The sequence below is a fragment of the Lissotriton vulgaris genome, chromosome 1_2 (genome assembly GCF_964263255.1).
Source record: "Lissotriton vulgaris chromosome 1_2, aLisVul1.2, whole genome shotgun sequence".
NCBI lineage: Eukaryota > Metazoa > Chordata > Amphibia > Caudata > Salamandridae > Lissotriton > Lissotriton vulgaris.
This window is the reverse complement of record NC_141686.1, coordinates 115998439-116023996: the sequence shown is the minus strand read 5'-3', so window position 1 is coordinate 116023996 and position 25558 is coordinate 115998439. Positions and strand designations below refer to the sequence as shown.

General features: G+C 42.8%; 1 protein-coding gene across 4 annotated transcripts in view; it reads right to left on the bottom strand.

The window, feature by feature from the left end:
- SVOPL (SVOP like) overlaps positions 1-25558 on the bottom strand; it is a 671022-nt gene that overhangs the window by 153591 nt on the left and 491873 nt on the right. For all 4 annotated transcript variants that reach the window (XM_086952960.1, XM_086952958.1, XM_086952961.1 and 1 more), the window contains one exon: positions 14866-14991. In XM_086952960.1, the coding sequence (XP_086809086.1) occupies positions 14866-14991 (126 nt within the window). The remainder of the gene's footprint in view (positions 1-14865; positions 14992-25558) is intronic.

Here is a 25558-nt window from a genome sequence, read left to right as displayed (position 1 = left end):
GAGATTCAGAAAAAACCTGAAGAGCATGATTAATGGGTTGTCAGAGAAACTCAGGAGGAAATGGGATGTTCTCCTTCCATGCTTACTGTTTGCCTACAGAGAGGTGCCACAGAAAGGGGTTGTTTTCAGTCCCTTTGAGTTGTTATTTGGACACCCTGTGAGGGGACCATTAAGCCTGCTGAGAGATTCTTTAGAGAAGCCTCTTAAAGAAGCAAAGGACAATGTGCTTGACTATGTGCTAGACCTGAGATCAAGAATGGCAGAGTACATGTACATGGCAAACAGGAACTGGAGGCCAGCCAGGAGATCATAAAGCACTAGCATGATCAAAAGGCCACTATGCTGGCGTATACTCCAGGACAATTGGTGTGGGTGTTGGAGCCTGTGGCTCCAAGGGCCCTCCATGACAAGTGGAGTGGGCCCTATGAATCTTGGAAATGAAGGGTGAGGTTACCTATTTCGTTGACCTTGGCACCGCCAGGAACGCTTACAGGGTCCTGCATGTGAATAGAATAAAACCCCATCATGACAGGGCATACATGACCATGTTACTGGTCACTGATGAGGGTGTGGAGGAGGAAACTGAGCCTGTGCCCGACCTCCTCTCCACTCATATGCAGGATTCGTCAGTGGAGGGAGTAGTGCTCTCTCCCAAGTGGACAGACCAGCAGCACATAGACTGTAGGCAAGTGCTGGAGCAATTTGCAGTCCTGTTCTTTTTGAACCCAAGTATCACTGAGTGGTGTGTGCACTACTTTGACACTGGTGACAGCCTACCTGTCAAAAATATACTGTACAGGTTGTCTGACCATGTCAGAGCCAGCATTAAAGCTGAGGTTGCTAAGATGCTGGAATTGGGGGTAATTGAGCCATCTGAGAGTCCATGGGCCAGTCCAGTGGTGCTGGTACCTAAACCTAATCCTCAGGGTGACTCAAGGAGTTAAGGTTCTGTGTGGACTACAGAGGATTAAATGCAGTCACAAAGACTGACGCTCACCCTATACCTAGAGTTGATAAGCTCATTGATAAGTTAGGGTCTGCTAAGTACCTGAGTACATTTGATTTGACTTCAGGTTACTGGCAGATTGCCCTCACTGATGGATCAAAGGAGAGGTCAGCATTCTCCACACCAGAGGGACATTATCAGTTCAAGGTAATGCCCTTTGGATTAAAGAATGCACCTGCCACCTTCCAAAGGTTGGCGAACAGGGTCTTGTCAGGGTTGGAACCGTTCAGTGCAGCTTACCTGGATGATATACCTATATTCAGTTCTACCTAGGGGTATCACTTAAGCCACCTAAGGTAATTGCTTCAGGCCATGCAGCAGGTAGGCCTGACTATTAAGGCAAGCAAGTGCCAAATAGGGTTGAGTTCTGTTGTGTACCTGGGCCACCTGGTTGGTAGGGGCCATGTACAGCCTCTCCAAGCTAAAATCCAAACTATTTGGGTTTGGACAGCTCCTCTTACCCAGACTCAGGTCAGAGCATTCATTGGACTGACAGGGTACTATAGAAGATTTGTTCGAAATTATGGGACCATTGTGGGGCCCCTAACAGAACTCACTTCTAAAAAGAGGCCCAATAAGGTGGATTGGACCCCAGAGTGTGAGAAGGCTTTTGACACTCTGAAAGCTGCCATGTGTTCAGCACCAGTGCTGCTAGCCCCTGACTACACAAAAGAATTTGTGGTTCAGACAGATGCTTCAGAGCAAGGGATTTAGGCAGTATTGTCACAGCAAAATGAAGAGGGCCTTGATCAGGCAGTTGCCTTTATTAGTAGGAGACTTCTTCCCAGAGAACAGAGGTGGAGTGCCATTGAGAGAGAGGCTTTTGCTGTGGTGTGGTCCCTGAAAAAGTTGAGACCATATTTGTTTGAGACTCACTTTCGAGTTCAAACTGACCACAGACCTCTCAGGTGGCTCATGCAGATGAGTTGGGAGAATCCCAAAATGTTAAGGTGGTCCATTTCCCTACAGAGACTAGAACGGACTTTACAGTGGAACACAGACCTGGGGTTTCCCATGCAAATGCAGATGGATTTCCAGGTGTTTCCACTTAGCTGATGAGGACTACCAGGGTGCAGGTTAGTAACCCATCACCTTTCATTTGGGGGGGCTGTGTTGCAAAGTCATCCTGTGCCCTAGGCACCCCCCAACTTTTTGCTGAATGATACTGGTGGCAACTGACTCTGACTGACCCTGGCATCCGCCTAACCAGACCCAGGGCCAGTGCTATGCTGAAAGAGACACATTAGAATACAGTTAGAACACCTACATACACTAGGGTACACAATGGTATGGTGGGGTACCCCTGTGATTGGCATGACCTACCCTATAAGCCCGTAGTATATAATAGGGCAGGGGGATTAAAACTACCTAGAAGTCCCTAGTACCCTAGGGCATGGCAGTTTAGAGGCCAGTAGCTCTTTTTGCACTTGCATGTGTGCAATGCTGAAGCCTGAGGTCAGTTTAAAAACAGCCCTGGGTACCAGGACTGCTTTTAAAAAGTAAATTGTGCTCAAACTTGACTTTGGGGTTTGAGGCACTTTAAAATGGATAACCTACAATGTATTGGCATATTTGGAACGCCCAGGGTCTCCCCTAGGTGTCCCAGGGGTGGGAGTGAGATATTTATAAAATACTGTTGCAAGGATGTCTGCTCATACGCAAAACTGTGCACAGAGACCTAGGACATTAGTGAATTGTGGTGTACTAGAAACTCACCTAAGTACCTAGAAACCCCAAGCAGCTAGTAATCAGTGTCTTATTAGCTCTTCGTCCTATAGCAAAGTAACCAATGATTAGACAACCTATAACATGCAACTTAGGACCATCTCAGGAATGGTGGGAAGTGAGAACACTCTTTTGTTATACGCTCATACCAATCCACAACAGGAGTGAAAAAGAGACACGGTAAAGTAAAAATATTTATTTTAACAACGTGATCTCATGCGCAGTATCTTAGCCAACATAAGCAGACATATGATTAAAAATAATATGGTCAGCATGGTTACAATTCCATAAAATACGAAGGGAGGAATCATATTACAATGATAGTGCTACCAGGTGATAAAAGGGCCTAGTTTAAACACCCCCCATAGGGACTATGTATTATAAAACTATAGAAGGTCTATTGAGCTTGTTTTGGGGGGACCCCATTACCTGTCCGCTTAGTAAGTGTAAATTACATTTGGATAGGCTAGTCTCTCTGCATCCCTGGAATCTTCCAAGTGTATAAATTTATGGCAAGTGTGCTATGATAAAGGCGCCAGAATCCTACTCAGCTTGTAGCTGCCAAAATGTTGTGTCTAGAATGTGTTACACGTGCACGCCAATAAACAGGCTCACATTTTATGAGAACCGTGACGGCTCAGCACTCACTGTACAGACTAGGGGCACCATGTATGTCTAGAGATGTTGAAAAACAAACCCTTTCTCATGTATAGACCTTCGTGAAAGCTAACTTTGCAAAAACAGCTAAGCAGTGTTGTGTGCAAAAAGCAGCAAAAGGTAAAATGGCGTTTAACCTTCTAATAAGCTATGCTAACTTAACATGCACGTAAAAAAGAGGCCCATAAACCATACTACAGTACACCCTTATAAAATGAGTTTTATATCCCCTGAGTTAAGTGAAATTTCACATTTCACTCCCCACATTGTGGTAAAGTGCTGCTAAAATTCGACTTTGATGCTAGGAGCACTGTGGAGAGAGGATCTGCAATATTTCTACAGATTCAGAACCCCTAAAGTCTCCGCTAGTTGCACATGGGGTGGGGGTCCTGTAGAAATAAGTGAAGTACTTATTAAATATGTTTTATAAGCCCTAGTGCTGGAAAGAAAAGTCATTTTCCCCATTGTGAATCCCAGGCCACATAGGTTAACATGACAAGAGGTTAGTAACTAATAACTCTTGATAGGAAAAGGCTAGAAATACCATTCAAAGACTTCCCAGAATGGTATTAGTAAATCCAACAATATCATATTGGTGAATTTACCCTAAAGTGTACATACAAGAAGTTATAAGACTTTCTTGTTTGCAAGTCTAAATTCAGCCTTCCAGTGGTCTGCCCTGATTGATTAGAGTTAAGTGGATTAGCCTGGCTGCATTGAAGAGGTGTTAAAGAGTCCCTGGGGTTAACCAGCTCTGCTGGGAGGGCAGTGTGCTGCTACACAGGAATGCCAGAGCAGGGGGAGGAGTCATAAACCATGGTCTTCAAAGAGAGAGGGATACCCACATTGCCAAATTCCACTCTACACTTTTGACCCCAACCAGACCGAGGACTAGGGAAGGTATGTGCAGATGGTAGAGGGAGAGTCTATGAAAATAAGCCATCCTAGGGGGTATGTTTAGCCAGCTCTTGACTCTCTTCTGGAAAATCAGCCATTATGAATTTGGAAGATCTGGTGCACTCTGGGACAAAATAATGCGACACTCTGCAGGTGGTGGTCATATTTTTGGAGAGTTGGCCTGCTTTCATTGGTCAGCAATGACCTCCTGCTTGACCCAGAGACCTGGGAATTAGTATCTGAGAGGGGCAGAGCCTCTCAGATCTGCTGCTTGAAACTTAAGAAAGCAAGAGGTTGCCAAGCTGAGAATTTTGAAGTGCACTTTCTAAGGCCTGCCCTCTGAAGACTGCACCATCTGAAACTACAGCCCTGTAGACTACCTTGCTGTAAAAGAACTAAAGAGTGGACTCCCTGCAAGCTACAAGGTACTAGAGCTCACCTGGACATCCCCACAAAGAATTTCCAGCCTGGAGTACCAGTGGATTTGTAAGGGTTTTGTTCAAGTGGATTGCGGGAATGAAGTTTCACACTTTCAAGGACCCTCTTGGAGATTCCAGAACCTTGGATTGTGTGTTGGATAATTTGGTACCCGCAATCAGAACTTCAGGAAGGAGTTCTAACTGGACCCAGCCTGCTGGAGAAGCAGGCATGCCCCGTGCATGGCGTTATACCGGGCGGTGACGTCAGGCAGGGGAGGGTCAGGGTGGGGGGTTGTAAAATGCGGGATATGGACCATTAGAGGTAAGTACCGAAAGAAAGAAAAAACGAATTTGGTTGCCCACGCTGCATCACATTTGGCGATGCAGCATGGGCAACGAAATTCGTTTTTTGTTTTTTTCGGTACTTACCTCTAATGGTCCATATCCCGCATTTTACAACCCCCCCCCCCTCTTGACCCTCCCCGCCTGATGTCACTGCCCCGGTATAACGCCCTGCACGGGCCGTGCCTGTGGAGAAGGCTGCCCAAGAGTGGTGAGAAATTCTCCAGAACAATTTCTAAAGGTGTGTCCCTGTCAGAGAAAACAAAATGACTAAAAGGGGCACTGTTGGTTTCTATTCACAAGAAAGTGACTAATCTTTAAAAATTCATATCTCTGGCTCCCTACAGTAAATAGTTTCGTTTTGGTGTTATTTAAAAGATAAAAATATTACCTATTTTTATATTTTATAAAATGGTGTTGGATTTTTAGTTTGTATTGTGTTTTAAATATTTACTGAAGTGGTGTTTTTAAATGATTAACATACCTGTCTTTGAAGTTAAGCCCGCCTGCTCGCAGCCAAGCTACCAAGGGTTGCACATAGGAATAATTTTCTAAGACCTATGTTGAGTCCTACCATGTGTTAATGGCCATATTGCCAGTGGCAGACCTACATTTGCTGGTAGTGCTGTCAATTGAAAATTGATGGCATCCCTTAGGGCACACTAATGTCAGGGTAATCAAAATGTTTACTCTGGTTGAACTTGAAGTGTGGTTTTATTTCATTATATCCATTGATGCATGTTTCTCCACATAATCAATGCACTTAATAAAGTTTTTTCATTTTCAACAATTGCACTCTCCTGCTCCAATGCATTTCTGGTTGAACCCCTTCTTCTGGGAGCATCTACAAAAACGACATATGTAGTGTACATATTATGTCTGCAGAGTTTACAAAAAATTATCATGAATTAAAGTGGTTATTATGATGCTGGGGGTGCTTTCTGGTGAGTTCTGCTGAATAAAAGTGATTGTGCTCAACATGCAGAGGGGGCGTGGTGTTCAGTGGTTTAAATGCGGTATGAAGTCTAAAGGCTTAATTTTACGAAAATGCTACGGAAGTGAGTTGTTAATGCTGAACCTAACAAGTGAAAATGGATAATGGATAATGTGCCGGTTAAATCTTGGGTTTATGAGTCATTACGAAGATGTGGACAACAAGGTGGTCGAACTCAGGGACCACGATCAACAGAGATGATACAAGAGCAAACATCAAGCACAACAACAGGCCCAACTAGCACTCCTTTTTTAGAACAGTCCGGAACATTAGACGACTCAGGAGGGGCAAAACAAAAAGAACAACCGCAAACAGGAAGTGTGACGGCACCCAAAAAGACCAACAAGAAACAATGAATGGCGACAAAAACTAGTGATTAACATTTCTGATTATACCTTTACTCAACAAGAAATGAACTTGTTACAAAAAGGAACCTCATGTGTACCAGCTACCAAATCAGACCTGTTGGAATTAGAAGTTAGCACTTTCAAACTGACCAGAAAATTGAGATTGCACATTTTTTTTCGAGAATGTAGCAACCCCTCTAGGGGACAAAGAACCAGATCCCCTTATGGGTTTAAAAACTTCAAGTACCTTTCAGGCTCCGGTGAGCCATAAAACCATTGATTTAAAAACACGCCAGACGGCTTTCACTATTACACAAACGGTGATAGTGTTAGTCACCGCTAATCTTATTAAAGATGGTATGGAGAGAGTGCTCGTTTTTACTTACGTGGATAGACGCCGTGTTGTTTCCGTTGTGGCTCTAAGGCTGGATTAGTGTCTGCCGAGTGCTCGGTAAACGGGTTAGTATGTTAGTGCGAATCGGTCTGTTTAACTAATAAAAAGTGATACGATGCCGATCACGTGACCGCCAGTAAAACAAGAGTAGAAATAGGACCCAAGGGAAGTTTTTCAGACCCTAAAATGGGAATAAAAAGATGTGTATATGTGAACATTAAATCATGAATGGTAAAATGAAGAACCTAAAGCAGCTAAACGTTGGAAAATGGACAAAATGATAAAACATAAACATGGGTAGAACATAAAAAAATAAACATGAAATTACTACAGCAAGGAGACTATCCAGAACCATGTGTCCCATCTCTATGGGTTGATGCTCTGTGGTCCTGTGGTATCACTACAGGTAACAAGAATATTCTATGAGTTCATTTAGTCCGTATGGTTTCATGGAGTTAAGTCTGTAAATCCAGTGATTCTCTCTTTGAAGTAAATATTTGTTATTGTCTCTCCCCTCAACTTTTTTGATGATTTCGAGTATCATGAATTTAAGTTGGGAAATGTTATGGTTCATTTCATTAAAATGGTTGGCTACTGACGATTTCATATTCTTGGTTCTGATGTTCGACTTATGTTCATTCAAGCGTATTTTGATTTTTCGCTCTGTCTAACCGATATAGGTTTTTCCGCACGGACACTTTAACATGTATATCACATTGTTGGTGTCACAGGTGGCTGTGACATTTATCGCAATATTGTGACCTCTCATGGGATGTGTTACCTTGTTGCCCAAAATTATGTTATTGCAATTGTTGCAATTATTACAAGGTCTAGTTCCACGTTACTCTGTTTGAATGCTTTGTGGTTGTTTGAGGATTTCTCCCAAATTTTTCCCTCTGGTAAATGCGAACAATGGTGGTGGTTTGAACATTTTTTGAAGTCCATCTCCAATTATAGCATGGGCCAATGCTTTAATATTATGTTGCGAAATGTATTGCTCACATTTGAAAATTTTGAAACAATGACCATTCTGTCACTGAGGTTTTGTTCTTGGTTTTTGTAGTGAATCCAAACGATTTAGTTCTCTGACTTGATTTTTGGCTGTTTCTAAAATTTGGTTGGGGTATCCTCTTTCTCGGAATCTGTTTGTCATCTCTTCTATTCGAGTTTCAGCCAAGTTTGAGTCTGAGGTGATTCGTTTAACCCTCATCATTTGAGACTTGGGTAGGTGTTTTTTTAAGCGATGTTTGATGGAAGCTCGTATAATGTAAAACATTATTGCGATCAGTTGGTTTGCGATATATGTCAGTGTAGATACTGTTATTGTTTAATGTAAATTTGACATCCAAGAACGTTATGGATTCAGCCTCTGTGGTCCATGTTAATTTGATTTGTTGATTGATGGTATTTAGTGTCGTAAGAGCTTGTTCCAAGTTCTCTCTGGTATCCTTCCAAAGGATGAATAAATCGTCAATAAAACGAACATACATTTTGATGTTGTTACTCCAATTCGGGTTAGACCATATGTTATCGTTCTAAAATTCCCCTATGTAAATGTTCGCATAGACTGGAGCTGCGCAATTTCCCATGCTCGTGCCCACTAACTGCAAATACCAGTCTTCTTGATGTTTGAAATAGCTCTGGTACAAAGTGAACATTACCAATTCCATTAGAAATGCCTTCATTGATTGGTCTACTTCCAGTTTAAGATTGGCCTGTTCCATGGCCTCAATTGCTCCTGAGTGTGGGATCGAGGAGTATAACGCGCTGACGTCAGCAGTACATAACCATAAGTGTTCATCTGGGCCTATTTTTAGGTTTTGTAGTTTGCTTAGAAAGTCTGTGGTGTCTCGAATGTAGCTTGCAAGAGATTGAACTGTGGGTTGAAGTTGACGATCTAAATATTGGCTCACTGGTTCTTGGATACTTCCACGTGTGGATACTATTGGACGTATCGGTGGGTCGATATTATTCTTATGAATTTTTGGTACTGCGTATATGGATGGGCTCCTTGGATTAGATTTGAGCAAAAAGTTCCTGTTTTTTTGGTTTATGGTACCTTCTGTTAGAGATTTGTCTATGATGTTTTTGAGTTCTGTGGCAAATTTAGCTGTAGGATTTCCTGGAAGTTTCATATCGGTGGTTTCATCCGATATGTGTTCAATTAATTTTTGATGATACATTTTTGAATTCATGACGACCAGGGTGCCACCTTTGTCTGCCTCCATACAAGTTATTTCTTTGTTGTTGGCGATTGCTCTTAACCTGTCACGGTCCTTTTGAGTGATTTTCTTGTGCGTAACTTTTTTGTAGTTGATTGATGCCAAATCTTGTTTAATGAGTTGTTCAAACAAATCAACGGTTTTATGGCTCACCGGAGCCTGAAAGGTACTTGAAGTTTTTAAACCCATAAGGGGATCTGGTTCTTTGTCCCCTAGAGGGGTTGCTACATTCTCGAAAAAAATTTGCAATCTCAATTTTATGGTCAGTTTGAAAGTGCTAACTTCTAATTCCAACAGGTCTGATTTGGTAGCTGGTACAAATGAGGTTCCTTTTTGTTCAAACTGACCAGAAAATTGAGATTGCGAAATGTTTTCGAGAATGTAGCAACCACTCTAGGGGACAAAGAACTAGATCCCCTTATGGGTTTAAAAACTTCAAGTACCTTTCAGGCTCCGGTGAGCCATAAAACCATTGATTTGTTTGAACAACTCATTAAACAAGATTTGGCATCAATCAACTACAAAAAAGTTACGCGCAAGAATATCACTCAAAAGGACCATGACAGGTTAAGAGCAATCGCCAACAGCAAAGAAATAACTTGTATGAAGGCAGACAAAGGTGGCGCCCTGGTCGTCATGAATTAAAAAATGTATCATCAAAAATTAATTGAACACATATCGGATGAAACCACCTATATGAAACGTCCAGGAAATCCTACAGCTCAATATGCCACAGAACTCAAAAACATCATAGACAAAACTCTAACAGAAGGTACCATAAACCAAAAAACTAGGAACTTTTTGCTCAAATCTAATCCAAGGAGCCCATCCATATACGCGGTACCAAAAATTCATAAGAATATCATCGACCCACCGATACGTCCAATAGTATCCACACGTGGAAGTATCCATGAACCAGTGGGCCAATATTTAGATCGTCAACTTCAACCCACAGTTCAATCTCTTGCAAGCTACATTCGAGACACCACAGACTTTTTAAGCAAGCTACAAAACCTAAAATAGACCCAGATGAACACTTATGGTTATGTACTGCTGACGTCAGCGCGTTATACACCTCGATCCCACACTCAGGAGGAATTGAGGCCATTGAACAGGCCATTCTTAAACTGGAAGTAGACCAATCAATGAAGGTATTTCTAATGGAATTGGTAATGTTCACTTTGTACCAGAGCTATTTCAAACATCAAGAAGACTGGTATTTGCAGTTAGTGGGCACAAGCATGGGAAATTGCGCAGCTCCAGTCTATGCGAACATTTACATGGGGGAATTTGAGAACGATAACATATGGTCTAACCCGAATTGGAGTAACAACATCAAAATGTATGTTTGTTTTATTGACGATTTATTCATCCTTTGGAAGGATACCAAAGAGAACTTGGAACAAGCTCTTATGACACTAAATAACAGTAATCAACAAATCAAATTAACATGGACCATAGATGCTGAATCCATAATGTTCTTGGATGTCAAAATTACATTAAACAATAACAGTATCTACACTGACACATATCGCAATCCAACTGATCGCAATAATGTTTTACATTATACGAGCTTCCATTTAACATCGCTTAAAAAACACCTACCCAAGTCTCAAATGATAAGGGTTAAACAAATCACCTCAGACTCAAACTTGGCTGAAACTCGAATAGAAGAGATGATGAACAGATTCTGAGAAAGAGGATACCCCAACCAAATTTTAGAAACAGCCAAAAATCAAGTCAGAGAACTAAATCGTTTGGATTTACTACAAAAACCAAGAACAAAACCTCAGAGTGACAGAATTGTCATTGTTTCAAAATGTTCAAATGTGAGCAATACATTTCGCAACATAATATTAAAACATTGGCCCATGCTATAATTGGAGATGGACTTCAAAGAAATGTTCAAACCACCACCATCGTTCGCATTTACCAGAGGGAAAAATTTGGGAGAAATCCTCAAACAATCACAAAGCATTCAAACAGAGTCATGTGGAACTAGACCTTGTAATAATTGCAACAATTGCAATAACATAATTTTGGGCAACAAGGTAACACATCCCATGAAAGGTCACAATATTGCGATAAATGTCACAGCCACCTGTGACACCAACAATGTGATATACATGTTAAAGTGTCCGTGCGGAAAAATCTATATCGGTTAGACCGAGCGAAAAATCAAAATACGATTGAATGAACATAAGTCGAACATCAGAACCAAGAATATGAAATCGTCAGTAGCCAACCATTTTAATGAAATGAACCATAACATTTCCCAACTTAAATTCATGATACTCAAAATCATCAAAAAAGTTGAGGGGAGAGACTATAACAAATATTTACTTCAAAGAGAGAATCACTGGATTTACAGACTTAACTCCATGAAACCATACGGACTAAATGAACGCATAGAATATTCTTGTTACCTGTAATGATACCACAGGACCACTGAGCATCAACCCATAGTGATGGGACACATGGTTCTGGATAGTCTCCTTGCTGTAGTAATTTCATGTTTATTTTTTTATGTTCTACCCATGTTTATGTTTTATCATTTTGTCCATTTTCCAATGTTTAGCTGCTTTAGGTTCTTCATTTTACCATTCATGATTTAATGTTCACATATACACATCTTTTTATTCCCATTTTAGGGTCTGAAAAACTTCCCTTCAGTCCTATTTCTACTCTTGTTTTACTGGTGGTCGCGTGATCGGCATCGTATCACTCTTTATTAGTTAAACAGACCGATTCGTACTAACATACTAACCCGTTTACCGAGCACTCGGCAGATACTATTCCAGCCTTAGAGCCACAACGGAAACAACACGGCGTCTATCCACGTAAGTAAAAACGAGCACTATCTCCATACCGTCTTTAGAAGATTAGCGGTGACTAACGCCATCACCATTTGTGTAATAGTGAAAGCCGTCGGGCGTGTTTTTAAACTTCCCACTCGGAACAGCGTAACACCATAACGCCCACACCTCGTTGGTATATGCATCCTTAACAAACCACTTGTTATGACTCATAAACCCAAGATTTAACCGGCACATTATCCATTATCCATTTTCACTTATTAGGTTCAGCATTAACAACTCACTTCCGTAGCATTTTCGTAAAATTAAGCCTTTAGACTTCATACCGCATTTAAACTACTGAACACCACGCCCTCCTGCATGTTGAGCACAATCACTTTTATTCAGCAGAACTCACCAGAAAGCACCCCCAGCATCATAATAACCACTTTAATTCATGATAATTTATTGTAAACTCTACAGACATAATATGTAAACTACATATGTCGTTTTTTGTAGATGCTCCCAGAAGAAGGGTTTCAACCTGAAATGCATTGGAGCAGGAGAGTGCAATTGTTGAAAATGAAAAAACTTTATTAACTGCATTGATTATGTGGAGAAACATGCATCAATGGATATAATGAAATAAAACCACACTTCAAGTTCAACCAGAGTAAACATTTTGTTTATCATCGTATGGAAGTTTATTACCCCGACATTAGTGTGCCCTAAGGGATGCCATCAATTTTCAATTGACAGCACTACCAGTTATTTCATTACCACTCGTCTCTAGGGTGATACCTTGGGAGCACCTACGTAAATTAAGCAGTTTTTCAAGATGAAGACTACACAAGCTGTGCACAAGTCGACTACGCTGACGACACCCAGCTGATCCTTTCCCTCACCAAAGACCCTAATACCGCCAAAACCAATCTTCATGAAGGCATGAAAGAAGTAGCCGAATAGATGAAAAACAGCCGCCTAAAACTTAACTCAGACTAAAAGGAAGTTCTCATCCTAGGATCTTCACTCTCTGCCTGGGACGACACTTGGTGGCCATCGGCCCTGGGCACAGCACCCATACCCACAGACCACGCACGCAACCTGGGATTCATCCTAGACTCCTCCCTCTCGATGACCAGACAAGTTAACGCCATTTCATCCTCTTGCTTCAACGTACTCCGTATGCTCAAAAAAATCTTCCGTTGGATCCCCACCGAAACAAGAAAGACGATCACCCACGCACTGGTCACTAGCCGACTGGACTATGGAAACACCCTCTACGCCGGAACCACAGCCAAATTACAGAAAAAACTCCAACGCATCCAAAATGCATCGGCCAGACTCATATTGGACATCCCTCGCCAAGCTCACATTACCGGCCACCTGAAAGACCTCCACTGGCTTCCCGTCAACAAGAGAATAACGTTCCGTCTCCTCACCCACGCTCACAAGGCCCTCTACAAACTAGGACCCGAATGCCTCAACACACGTCTGTCCTTCTACACACCCACCCGCCAACTAAGATCCTCCAACCAAGCGTTTGATGCAGTTCCGCGCATCCACAGATCCACCATGGGAGGAAGATCCTTCTCCTACCTGGCGGCCAAGACCTGGAACTCTCTCCCCACTCACCTCCGCCTCACACAGAACCACATTTCCTTCAGAAAGGAACTTAAAACCTGGCTATTCGATAAATAATGCACCCCCTCCCACAAGCGCCTTGAGACCCTATGGGTGAGTAGTGCGCTATACAAATTTCTGAACTTGAACTTGAACTTACAAAGCATTCAGACCTACATTTGCCCCTTTCAATAACCCACTTTCCAACAATTATGCATTCAGTTACAAATTCATGGTGGACAGGAACGCTTGTGGGGCTTTGTTGACCAATGTTATATTAACATACAAGAGCTTCCATCAATATTACATGTTATGTAGTATTACGCAGTATTTTTGCACATTCAGATACTATTGCATGGTGGACTGCAAACCTTGAAGGGCTTTCTCGACCAACATTGGATTAACATGCAAGAGCTTGCATTACAAATACAAGTTATCTAGTATTACCCAGATGTCAATGAAGCACTGATGGAAATCAAGAGACCCGCTATTAATTACCTATGTGAAACTTCACTGATTATGGTAAAATAGCCCAATAAGATTTGGAGCGATCGTGTGTCTCATGTCATAGACAGACAATTAGTATGAGGGACCTCTGACTGGAGGAACATCAGAATTGAGTTCATGCATATCTGAAAGAGATTTGGGGCAGATGTATCATCCGTTTTTTTTGTCGCAAACGCTGCGATTCGGAAAATAGCAGCGTTTGCGACAAAAAAACCGGGAATCGGAATGTATCATTCAAAAAGCCTCGCAATATTAAGGAATCGCTAATTTAGCGATTCCTTAATATTGCGAGGCTTTTAAGAAATAGCAAATTGCGATTTTAGATTTGAAATGTATCAAGCATTTCAGTGTTGCGATTTTTGACTAAGAATTCGCAAATTACCATCAACTTGTAGTTGGTGGTAACTTGCGAATTCTTTTCAAAAAGCACTTTTTTTAAATTCTAAAGGTGCCATATGACGCTCATACATGCCCTTAGGGCATGTATGTGCGCCATATGCGTACACATATCAAATTCAGGGGTGCAGCAGGGTGTCCTTAAGACACCCTTGCACCCTTGAAATTATTCTCAATTTGCGATTAGCTAATTGCTAATCGCAAATTGAGTATAATTTTACATTCATTCCTATGGGCCTCCTGGCCCATAGAAATGAATGGGAAATTATTCCTTAATTGCGATTAGCAATTTTCTAATCGCAATTAAGGAATTCTAAGGAATCGCTAATTAATAGCGAAATTCTACATACATACCATTTTGCACTTCTCAAATAGTGATTCCTTAACAATCGCTATTTGAGAAGTGCAAAATGGTATCTTGATACATCTGCCCCTTGATGTTCAGTGTAGGCTAGAACGCATAGGAGGCGCAGCAACGTAAACATGTTTACAAGTACAAATGAAGAAAGAAACTGCTTAAAAAATAAATGTGTTTACTAACCTTAAACACAAGGATTAGGATGATGCCTGGTATGGAGGACACACGGACAAGCCAACGCCATCCAACGGTTGGATTTATCACCGATCCAAATCCAATGATTAACAAGGAACCAGCCAACCAGAACACCTGAAAAAGAATCAATCAGTCATGAACACTCTACAGTCTGGTATGTGCAGCAGTCACAAAGGAACTCACCGCCTGTCAATCAACATTGTTCAGAAACCTGCATTCACCCTCATGGAGTAGCAACAGTGACGTGACATGCATTTTGACACCACACATGACATAACAGGAAGTGACACCATATACACAATAGTATCATCTTTGTTAAATAAAATGACAGCGTGTTAGATACAAACAGCTAGCTATCTCCATATTAAGTCAGAAACAGATTAGCCTTCATATGATTTCTTTATTTATCTAAAAATATTGTTTCCTATAACCAAACTCACCTGTCCGGATTTCAGAGCCCTGACAAAACATTGTAGTAACAGGAATAAGAAAGCATTGAAATGATACAGTTATAGGGATGACATCAACACACAAGGAGTAATCCTCGATTAAGCCGAACATAGCAAATATGAAATAAACATTGTGAAACAGATTAAGAGTGCATTACAAAGCGTTAGCAAATATATGAGCCGTGAACAATCCAATCCAGACGGACATAAAGGAGTAATTCAATCCAGCTAGACATTTGCAGTTACCTAAAGAGACTTTAAGACAGATGACGCCAGTCCCTGCCTTCCCTTTTGTGGGAGAACAAAGAGCATGGGAGAAGGGACAGCAGGCGTCACTGTCATGAGAGCAGAACCCTGTGCCAAAGCCTGAAAGAGAAGTCTGAGAAGCTTCACACCTTTGCCTAAAGCAAAACTTGTAGTTTAAGACTCGCCCACATGAAAGTGACACACCAATTTACAGACCTTTTTTTTATACATATGTAGGCAAACACTCTCCTTTACTTGTGGTTTTTACTTACTGCAATCTCGTTTAATATGCATTTTACTAGAGGTGGTCATTAATAAATCTTGTATTGTTATTTTATTCACTGAGAGGGAAAGGTTGAGTTGGCTGCAACAGGATTCAGACCTGTTACCTGCAATCTGCTCACAATTTCCAACAGTAGGAACATTAAACACTAAGCAATCGTACCAGTTAGATATGTGGCAGGTTTGCCTGCTGTAAGAAGGCGTAGATGTTTAAGGCACATGCCTCAGAGATGGATTTGTGTCCTGCAACTCCCAGTGTATAATACTGGAGATATCTAAGTTAGCTGTTGAACATACTGCAGAGAACAGTGTGTACACAGTTGCGTCAAGTTGCCATAATCATAAAATATCCTTATGTGTTATTGTCCCCGTGGTTCGTGTTACCATTTGGACACCTGATAACATAGGGCCAGATGTAGGTAGCCCTCTACCGTTCGGAATCGTCCGAAAATACTGATTTCCGGCCGTTTCCGATCGGTAAAGGGCTATGGAGATGTAGGTGCACATATTTGGTAATTTTACCGAATCGGTATTATTACCGAATCGGTAAATTTAACGAATCGGTAATATTTACCGATTCGGTAAAATTACCGAAAATGCTAAATTGAAATGTGGGTAGCCAATTTTCCATTGGCACATGGCTTTCAGAATCGGTATTTTACCATGGAATAGAAATCCATGGTAAAATACCGATTCCTGTGTACATGCACATCTGTGCATGTACACATGTGCCATGTGACAGACAGACGTGCCCTTAGGGCATGTCTGTGTGCCACATTGCACACATGCCCGTTTTGGGGGTGCTAGAGGGTGTCAAAGTGACACCCCCTGCACCCTTGACAAACTCGGTATTTACCGATTCGGTAAATACCGAATCGGTATTTGCATTGAATCCTATGGGCTTCAAGGTAATTACCGAGTTTTAAGGTATCGGTAAAAAACTCCAGATGTTGGTACCTACATCCCATTTACCGATTTTGAAAAACTGAATCGGTAAAATTCGGTATTTCAAAACCGGTAAATGTGCTTTACCTACATCTGGCCCATAGTGCACTGCTTGCTACTGTTTTTCCCCTGAGATCCTTTAGTAATCTGTAATTCAGATGTGTCTGCAGTAGTTCACAGTTAAGCTGCATATGTTCCTGGTCTAAACACTTACCTGTAACCAGCAAGGCATAAGTCTAAACTCTTGCAAGTCTGCCTCAAACTTCCCGCCTCCTACGGTTGATAAAATGAGGGTCTTGGACCGGACAATCATTTAGAGATTTCATCAAGTGCCAAAATAGTTTCGTTTTTCATTTTGTTTTATGCAAATGGTCAATAGTGGTATAATAATACAAAACACCTCCATTCGTGTGGTGCATCACACTCAACTGAATGTTCATATTACATAGTGTTGAGTGGCCAAGTTAAGTATCAAGTCTGTATTGAACACAGGATGCAGCTGCTACTGCCTCTCCTTGCTCTTCTGGTGTCATCAGACACATTCTCCTTCCCACAGTTTATGCCACCAGAGCACCTTGTGGGCGGAACCTTTCCCGTGATGCTCTGCTGCATCTGGAGGCATGGTGTGCCAACTTATCGAGCTGTGTTCACAGCTGATGGTCACTCTGGACACAACAGTTGCCACAATGCCTTACTGACCCTCCATCAATCTGAGTACAATAGTTTGTAGAGTGGCCAGTGAGGTCTCCCAAGCAGACGACTGCTCAGAGATTATGGGGAGAAGCAAGAGACAAAAAGATGTTGGCCTGTGTTGGAGCCTAACAAAAAGACACTTACAAATCATCCCTTTATGGACACACAGCCAGTACAACTTCTTGAGATAAGGAGAAATCAATGCTCTCCTGTCCTTTTCTATGATAACTCTGGCTGAAAAATTCTGAATGATTTGTAGTTGAACGTTAAGCCCTTTCGGCAAGATCAAATAAAAAGCATTCCTGTAGCACTGTTGGGAGGCCCTAAATGCCTAAACTTAGTGCAGGACTGTGTAGCATAGCTGATGGCACTGTGTACTTGTCTGCATTGTGAAATAACTGCAAATAGCATCCCACACAATCTTTAACCCTTTCCCTGCTGCTGTCATTGTCCAACGGCAGTAAAAACACCCGAGCATACAGTACTTTTACAAAAGTGAATCTGACAACTTAGCAAGCAGTGAAAGAGGTGATGATTTTGGTATCCACCCTAACCTAGGGGGAGTACCAAGCAGATGCCTTGAAAGCAAAAAGCACATCTTATTGAACGATTCGGTGGTGGTCCCATCCTCTTAGGACCACCCCACGTACAGGTATTGGCAAAAAAACAATTCCAACCAGAGGCCCTGCAAAGCATTATGGGATGAGATTAGCAGTGGGCAGTGAATAATACATAGTATCCAATATCAAAATAATCCTACAAAGAGCTGCAGTTCAACTGGTGTTTACTAGATGTCCCTCACGAATCAAATGCAAATGCTTGATGAAAGGGTTTCAATTGTTTCATTTGACTCGTGAGGGACATCTAGTAATGACTAGTGGAACTGCAGCTTGATGTAAGAATAATTTCAATGCTTTGCATTTGACTCGTGCGGGACATCTAGTAACGACTAATTGAACTGCAGCTCTTTGTAGAATTATTTTGATATTGAATACTATAATATTCACTGCCCACTGCTAATCTCGTCCTATATTTCTTTGCAGGGCCTTTGGTTGGGATTGTTTTTTTTTTTACTAATAACTTTGCTTGGGGTGGTCCTAAGAGGATGGGACCACCACCGAAGTTCAACAAGATGTGATTTTTGTTTATGCTCTTTGTTTTCAAGGCATCTGCTTTGTCCTCCCCCTAGGTTATGGGGGACGTCAAAATCATCACCTCTCTCGTTGCCTAATGTTTTCATTGAAAAAGTTCACTTTTGTGAATTGTTTATATGCTTTTTAGCATGTAAAATTGCTTTATCAAAGCATCTGAGGATGTTCTTGATTTAGCTGCTACCTTATGTGATTACCGTTAGGGTACTATGCTCAGTAATTTACTCTCCTGCATACTGATAGTGATTGGTGCTGCTATGTGCCTATCTGCATCAAGGGGGTTTAGCTTGGGTGGAAATTAGGTGTTGCAGTGCAATCATCCATATTTCATTTCAAAGTATTCAGCCGTTCTCTATGCCATGGAACTCATTTGTGCTTTTTTGGATCAAGGTGGCAGCATGTATTCTGCTTGACATCTGTGCGGCCATTAATAAGGTTTATGGTGGCGTAGCAAGAGGGGGTGGGGGGATGGGGGGGCGGTCCGCCCCCGGCGGCACGATTTTTGGTGGCAGACCCCCTTACATGAGTTTGTTGCGGAGGCAGCAAATAGAAAAATTATCGTCAGCACCCCTGCGCTCTTCAGTGTTGCGCTGCGGGCCGCAAAGGCACAGACCGCCACGGGTGGCAAAGTGCCTAGCTACGTTTACTATGTTAATTTATCTGTATCTGTAAAGCGCACTATCACCCACGAGAACATCGTGGCGCTGAGCAGGTGTGTGGGCCTAGCCCTGCCTATGGCAGGTTGGTTCATTGAAAAGCTACGTCTTCAGCTTTTTGGGAAATTCAGAAGAGAGGAGGCTCAATACAGAGAATTCCTTTTATTCCTGAGTTTGGGGTTGTCATCTGCAGCTCTGGAATGCTTTGATTGGGTAGTTGTTGCACCCTATAAACATTTAATTCATTCATTCATTCATTCATTCTCTTCCATTAATGAAAATGCAGGCTGATTGATAGCCACACTGAAGACAATCTGAATGTCTTTGACATTAGTGTGGAAGCCAAACGAAAGTGGGAACATATAGATATGAAATCGTGTGGGGTTATGGGAAGACCCTGGTGGGGCCCAACACAAGATAGGATGGAAGTTTGATCTCTGTGGAGCTAAGAAAACTACCTAATCGAGATTTTTAAGAAAGTACTGGAATCACAGCAAATTTCTACCTCTTATCCCAGAGCCAGAAAGTCTAATTGCAAATATAGTTTGGGTGATGGTTTCCCCGCCTGATTGTAGGCACAGAGTATAATTCCCTTAAGAAAAGGCATCTAAAGTAGTGTTCTATTTCACCTCAGAATTGGATCCTGCCAATTTGTTGGCTGAGATAAATGCTTAGGGCCTTATTTATGAAGGCCTTGCGCCGCCGGTACGTCACTTTTTCTCATTTTAAAAGTGACGCACCGGCGGCGCAAGTGCTTCATAAATGAGGCCCTTATGTATAACATCTGAAAACCACCTTTAAATGTAGTTTGCTGGTGAAATAAAGCTTTCGGTGGTTTCAAAATATAGAAATGGCTGATTGACAAAACAAAAAACCTCCTTTTAATAAGCACCGAACCCTTAAGCGGCCACTGGAAGGATCTCACTATTTAACTTTCAGTATTGTGGGGCACATTATCAAGGAGGTTCATCTCTGCTTTTTTGGCTTTAAAAGCCAAGAAAGCGGAGATAAAATTATCTCCCTATTACCTAGCTGTCGCTAACACCAGTTAGCGACAGCTAGTAGGAGATAGCGACCATCTTGGGCCCCACTTTGCATGTCAGTGATATTTATCACTCATGACATGCAAAGTGGGTGTGCAAGATGTTAGCGACGGGAAACAGTCGCTAACATCGCTATCTCCTATTACCAACTTTTGAAGATATTTGCGCTAAGCGCGAATATCTCCAAAAGCTAACACCTGCCCTGAGCAGTTCTTAGCCATGTTATCCAATGGGAGGTGGATAACATGGCTAAGAGCATTAGCTCGGTAATGCATGAATATCGCAGAATTTTCAGCGATATTCATGCATTGCGGCCGATTTTTATCGCATTTGCGATAAACCTTGGTAATACCAAGGTTTATTTGCGATAAAAATTGCCGCAGCTATGCGGTAAATTTTTGTCTCTAACCAAGCAATAGCGATAATTATCGCTATTGCTTGGTAATATGCCCCTGTATTCTCTGTTTCCACTAATTTTCAAGCCTTAATTTTCTGACCATCAATTAGAGACTATGAGCAGATTCTGCTATCAGAGGACTCTCATCCCCTGGCTGGAAATATAGGGGCAGATTTATGAAGGACTTGCGCCGCCGGTGCGTCACTTTTTCCCATGTTAAAAATGACGCACCGGCGGCGCAAGGCCTTCATAAATCTGCCCCATAGTATGCCTTTTTAGCTGTCACTAATGAAGTGGAGATCTAAACACTGTTTGAAAAAGTATCTATTTAAACTGTTTATATTAGTTATTAAACTGCTATTTTGAGTTGTTCAGGATTTTTATTTTTAAATGTACATTGTGCAGTAAAAGGTTGAAGATATGATCTAGTGAAGCTGTTTTAATCTTTAGCAAAGTTAATGCTAAATCCCTGTTTAGACACAGTTTGTGATGATATAACCTCATGTCTGCAGAAAATGTAGGTTCTCAAAGACATAAGAAACTGGATAGCCGGCATTAAGCATTTTAAAAATAGCTTTATATTCACTTTATACCGTGCAACCACAAGAGGCTGGCATTCATCCAAGTAGCAAAATCATACTTTTCCCTAAGTGAATGAATTTCTTTTCTTTGCAAACTGAGGGGCATATTTATAATCATGTTGCATCAACCTTGTGCCACGTAAAGTAATGCCAGGGTGATATTTACCAAGCCACCAAAGTTGCATGGGCGGAGTATGGGTGTTACCACGCACCCACTCAAGGATTTTGGCGCATTCCCAGATTTACCATGAGTGGTCACATGGGAATGCGTCAAAATGTTACGCCTTCCCAGAAGAGGCGCAATGAGGAGAAAATATCTTTATTTCTCCTTGTTTTTTCTTTTTCTCCGTGTGCTGCATTCAAGGTGTCCCTTCCTGCACAAAAGCAATCATACCTACAACGCAGGCACCCTGGCACCGTGGTGCAAGGGTGGCTGCATTGGTGCTAGGCAGCCAAAAGTGCACCAGCGCAAGGAGAGAGAGGGAATGCACCGTGACCTGATAGATATGGCACATTCCTGATCTCTCACTTTCATGCAGCGCAGAGCAGCAAGGTGTCTTGCTGCGTTGCGTGAAAAAGTGATAAATATGGTCCAGAATTTTCGTTAGGGAATTCTAAACATTTGCCAGAAAAGGTATCTGAGGTGCAGGGTCATGTAATGATGTGTCTAGGATCACACAAATTGGTGAAATGGGCCCTCGTTGATTCAAGCACAAGTCTCTTGATTTGCCAACTAAAGGGACACCCACCCATGCGATGGCAACAACAAGGGCAGGTATATAAAACAAATGGCTTGGACTCGCTTATGAGGATAGAAGACGTCCTTTTTAGGTTTTGACCTGGCGATCTGCGCAAGCAGTTCGCGCAGGTGAAATCTATTGTTTACATATATTAGCTTCAGGAACGTCCCCTGGCTCCCATTGGCTAGCTCCATAAATGGAGGCTAGCCATTGGGAGCCGGATCTGTCCGTCAAGGCCGGACCAGATTCGGGGGCGTTCCCGCGATTTTTTCCCTCTCCACCCACTTCTGATCGTCATCGCGGCGGTGGGTGTGTGTTATTTTTTTTTTTTAGTCCGCCTGTTTTCGTCTTTTTACAAGTGTTTGTTGTTGGAGTTGGCTGCAAGATTCGAGTTCCCACGAGGCGATCAGGTAAGGAGCATTTTGTTTATAAATGTGTTTTCACTTTGTACGTTTACGTATTTTGACGTTTTCGCTCTTAATGTAATTTTTCTGTTTGCTGTTTGCTTTTGTTTTTATCCCGTTCCCGCCCCCCCCCACCGCCAACGGAGGAAGCCTTCCCGACCCCCCTCCCGCTGTCCGTTCCCGCCCCCCGCCAACAGAGGAAGCCTTTCCGACCCCCCTCCCACTGTCCGTTCCCGCGCCCCCCTCCCCCCGCCAGAGGAAGCCTTCCCGACCCCCCTCCCGCTGTCCGTGCCCGCCCCCCCTGTCCGTCTGCTTCATGTTTTCCCGAGCGCACATTACCGCGGCCGTGGGCGGGGTTGCCGAAATGCCCGCTCCGTGCTGGGCCTCCGTTGTTCCCCAGGTGAGTGCTTGTTGCTCAAGTAGATATTCTTAGCTCTTTACTATAGTAACTGTATTAGCTTAAATTGTCTGATGTGCCTCAAATGAGGGTTTCATTGTTGCCAGTGAGGACACGTGAAACCTGGTGTGCCTTCCATTTGTGACGAGTTTAGAAGAGTGAACTTTGTCAAAGTGCCCGCCCCCCCTCCCGCTGGCCGTGTGCCTCGCCCCCCCCCCCCCTCCCGCTGACCGTGTGCTGTTCCCGGCCCCCTGTAGCAAAAGCGGCAGTATTGAAACTCATATTCGTGCCATCCTTCACGGCCCTCAGCTTCCCAGTTACCATCCCGTGGCCGGTCTGTTCCCTGTCCGGTGTGAGTGTTTGTAGAGCGTCCTTATAGTATTTTATAGGTTGTCGGGGACCTTCATTGTGTTTAGAAAAAAAAAGTGAGGATGTCGACTGATCTTGCAAGTTTACTTTTCACAGTCTGCGTGCTCCTTTGCCGGCCTGGACTGAAGCAGCACGACTGACATGACTCTCGAGGCTGCAACTTCTTAACTTTTATTCTTTTTGGTTTGTTTATTTGTAAGAGTGGAGCCCGGGCGCATTGTGTTTGCTGCGCTGTTGAGTACCCGCTGTGGATTTGCTCCGGGAGGGAGGGGAGGTGCGGTTGAGCTTGTGAGTAAACTGTAAAAAAAACCAAGAGAGTCAGATGTTTCCTCCATACTCGGACGGGTGGTCTTCTCGTCTGCAGAACGTATAACGATGTATTGCGAAACGGAGCATATACTTTATAAGCTAAGGAATGTTTTATGTGCATTACTGTACACTCCTGTAGCGGGCACCGGGCTTGTTCCTGGTGCGCCGGAAGGGTAGGGGTCGGTTTTGTTACTGGGGGCCAGCTATGCAGCAGTTCTGCAATATGGGCACCAGCCCCCTGTAGCATAAGCGGCAGTATTGAAACTCGTATTCGTGCCATCCTTCACGGCCCTCAGCTTCCCAGTAACCATCCCGGGGCCGGTCTGTTCCCTGTCCTGGGTGAGTGTTTGTAGAGCGTCCTTATAGTATTTTATAGGTTGTCGGGGATCTTCCTTGTGTTTTAAAAAAAAAAGTGTGTAGAGATATATATCTATATCCATATTGTGCAGTCTTAAGTTGACCTAAACCCGTTTAAAACCACAGGGGTTTTTTTTGCATTCCTTGCCTGCATTTCGTTATACTTGTATTTCATTGGCTCCGCTTCCTGTACTATTTACATTGCTGCCTTTTAAATGCGGTACCGTTTGAGCAGTGTCTCTGGTTGTGTTTGCACAGTTTATGGAACCGTGTTTTCCTGTCTGAACATCCTCATACAAGATGCCAACAGAACTGTTGATTATACCCCCTACAACCACCAGATTTTTGGCACACGATTTATTTCCCTATCCCCCCCCCCCCCCTTCTATAAAATGCCACCCCTGGCGAAACGAGCAAGAGCAGAGTGCATTTGCTCCCTGGAAACCTCTGAGTGCTGCTGCTCTTCCTGGTGCTCTGAGAGTTTTCACAAACATCACATCCTTACGCCAAGATGGATCCCGCCGGAGGGCCCTGAGGGGTGGGGGAGAGGGCGCACAGAGCTTCACTGAACAAAAGGCTGGCCTTTGGAGCCGGGGTCTATTGTGTCTGCGAAACGTGTTGATCAGAAATTACTGCTGTGTTCAGGCAATTGTGTTCTTTGTTTGTCGGCATTGGCACCTTTTGAAGAGTGGGAGGAGTTGGTATGTTTAAGGCAGGGATTGCCCCACCTCCTCCCCCTTCTTGTGTATGTTCATGCAGGAATGTCTGTTGGGCACCAGGTCTGCTGTGGAAGAGTTTTGAGAACAGTGTTTGTGTGTGTGTGTGTGTGTGTGTGTGGCTCTGTGTGTGTGTGTGGCTCTGTGTGTATGTGTGTGGCTCTGTGTGTATGTGTGTGACTCTGTGTGTATGTGTGTGGCTCTGTGTGTATGGTGTATGTGTGTGGCTCTGTGTGTGTGGGTCTGTGTGTGTGGGTCTGTGTGTGTGGGTCTGTGTGTGTGGCCCTGTGTGTGTGTGGCTCTGTGTGTGGGGGGCTCTGTTGGTGTGTGTGGGTCTGTGTGTTTTTGTGTGGCATTTGCCAGAGATTAAACTATTGGCATTGTAAATGACAATGCCATTTATTTATCTGTTTTCAAAACTAACACATAAATAAAAATTTTGTCATTTACAATGCCAATAGCTCAAACTTTTCAAAAGGCGAAACCATTGCATTGTAAATGCTTGTTGAATCAAGGTATCTTTGAGCTACAGTGCTTGAAAAAAGATTACAAGTATCCAATAGTAAAGCAGATGCTGACCGGGCCAATCTTCCTAAACTGGACCGAGGAAGCCCAAAAATGTAAACAGGAGTCTTAGATGTGAAGTATGAAAGAAACCCACAAGAGACTCAACTACTAATTACCCATTTGAGGGATATGATTAGGGCTAGCACTGATAATATATTGTTCCACCTTCTCCTTATTTGTTTCTTCAAATCATGTCCCCAAAGTCAGTAGAATACAAGGAGAAGGACCTGTTGCATGCCCTAAAGCTTCCTATGCCGGAAGCTGATGCACAGGGTGTGCCTTGCAATGGAGCAGTGCTGGCAGCACAACCAGCAGGTGGGATACCGGCAAATGAGCACAAGGCAATCCAAGCAGAACTATGGCAGGTGGCAAAAACAAT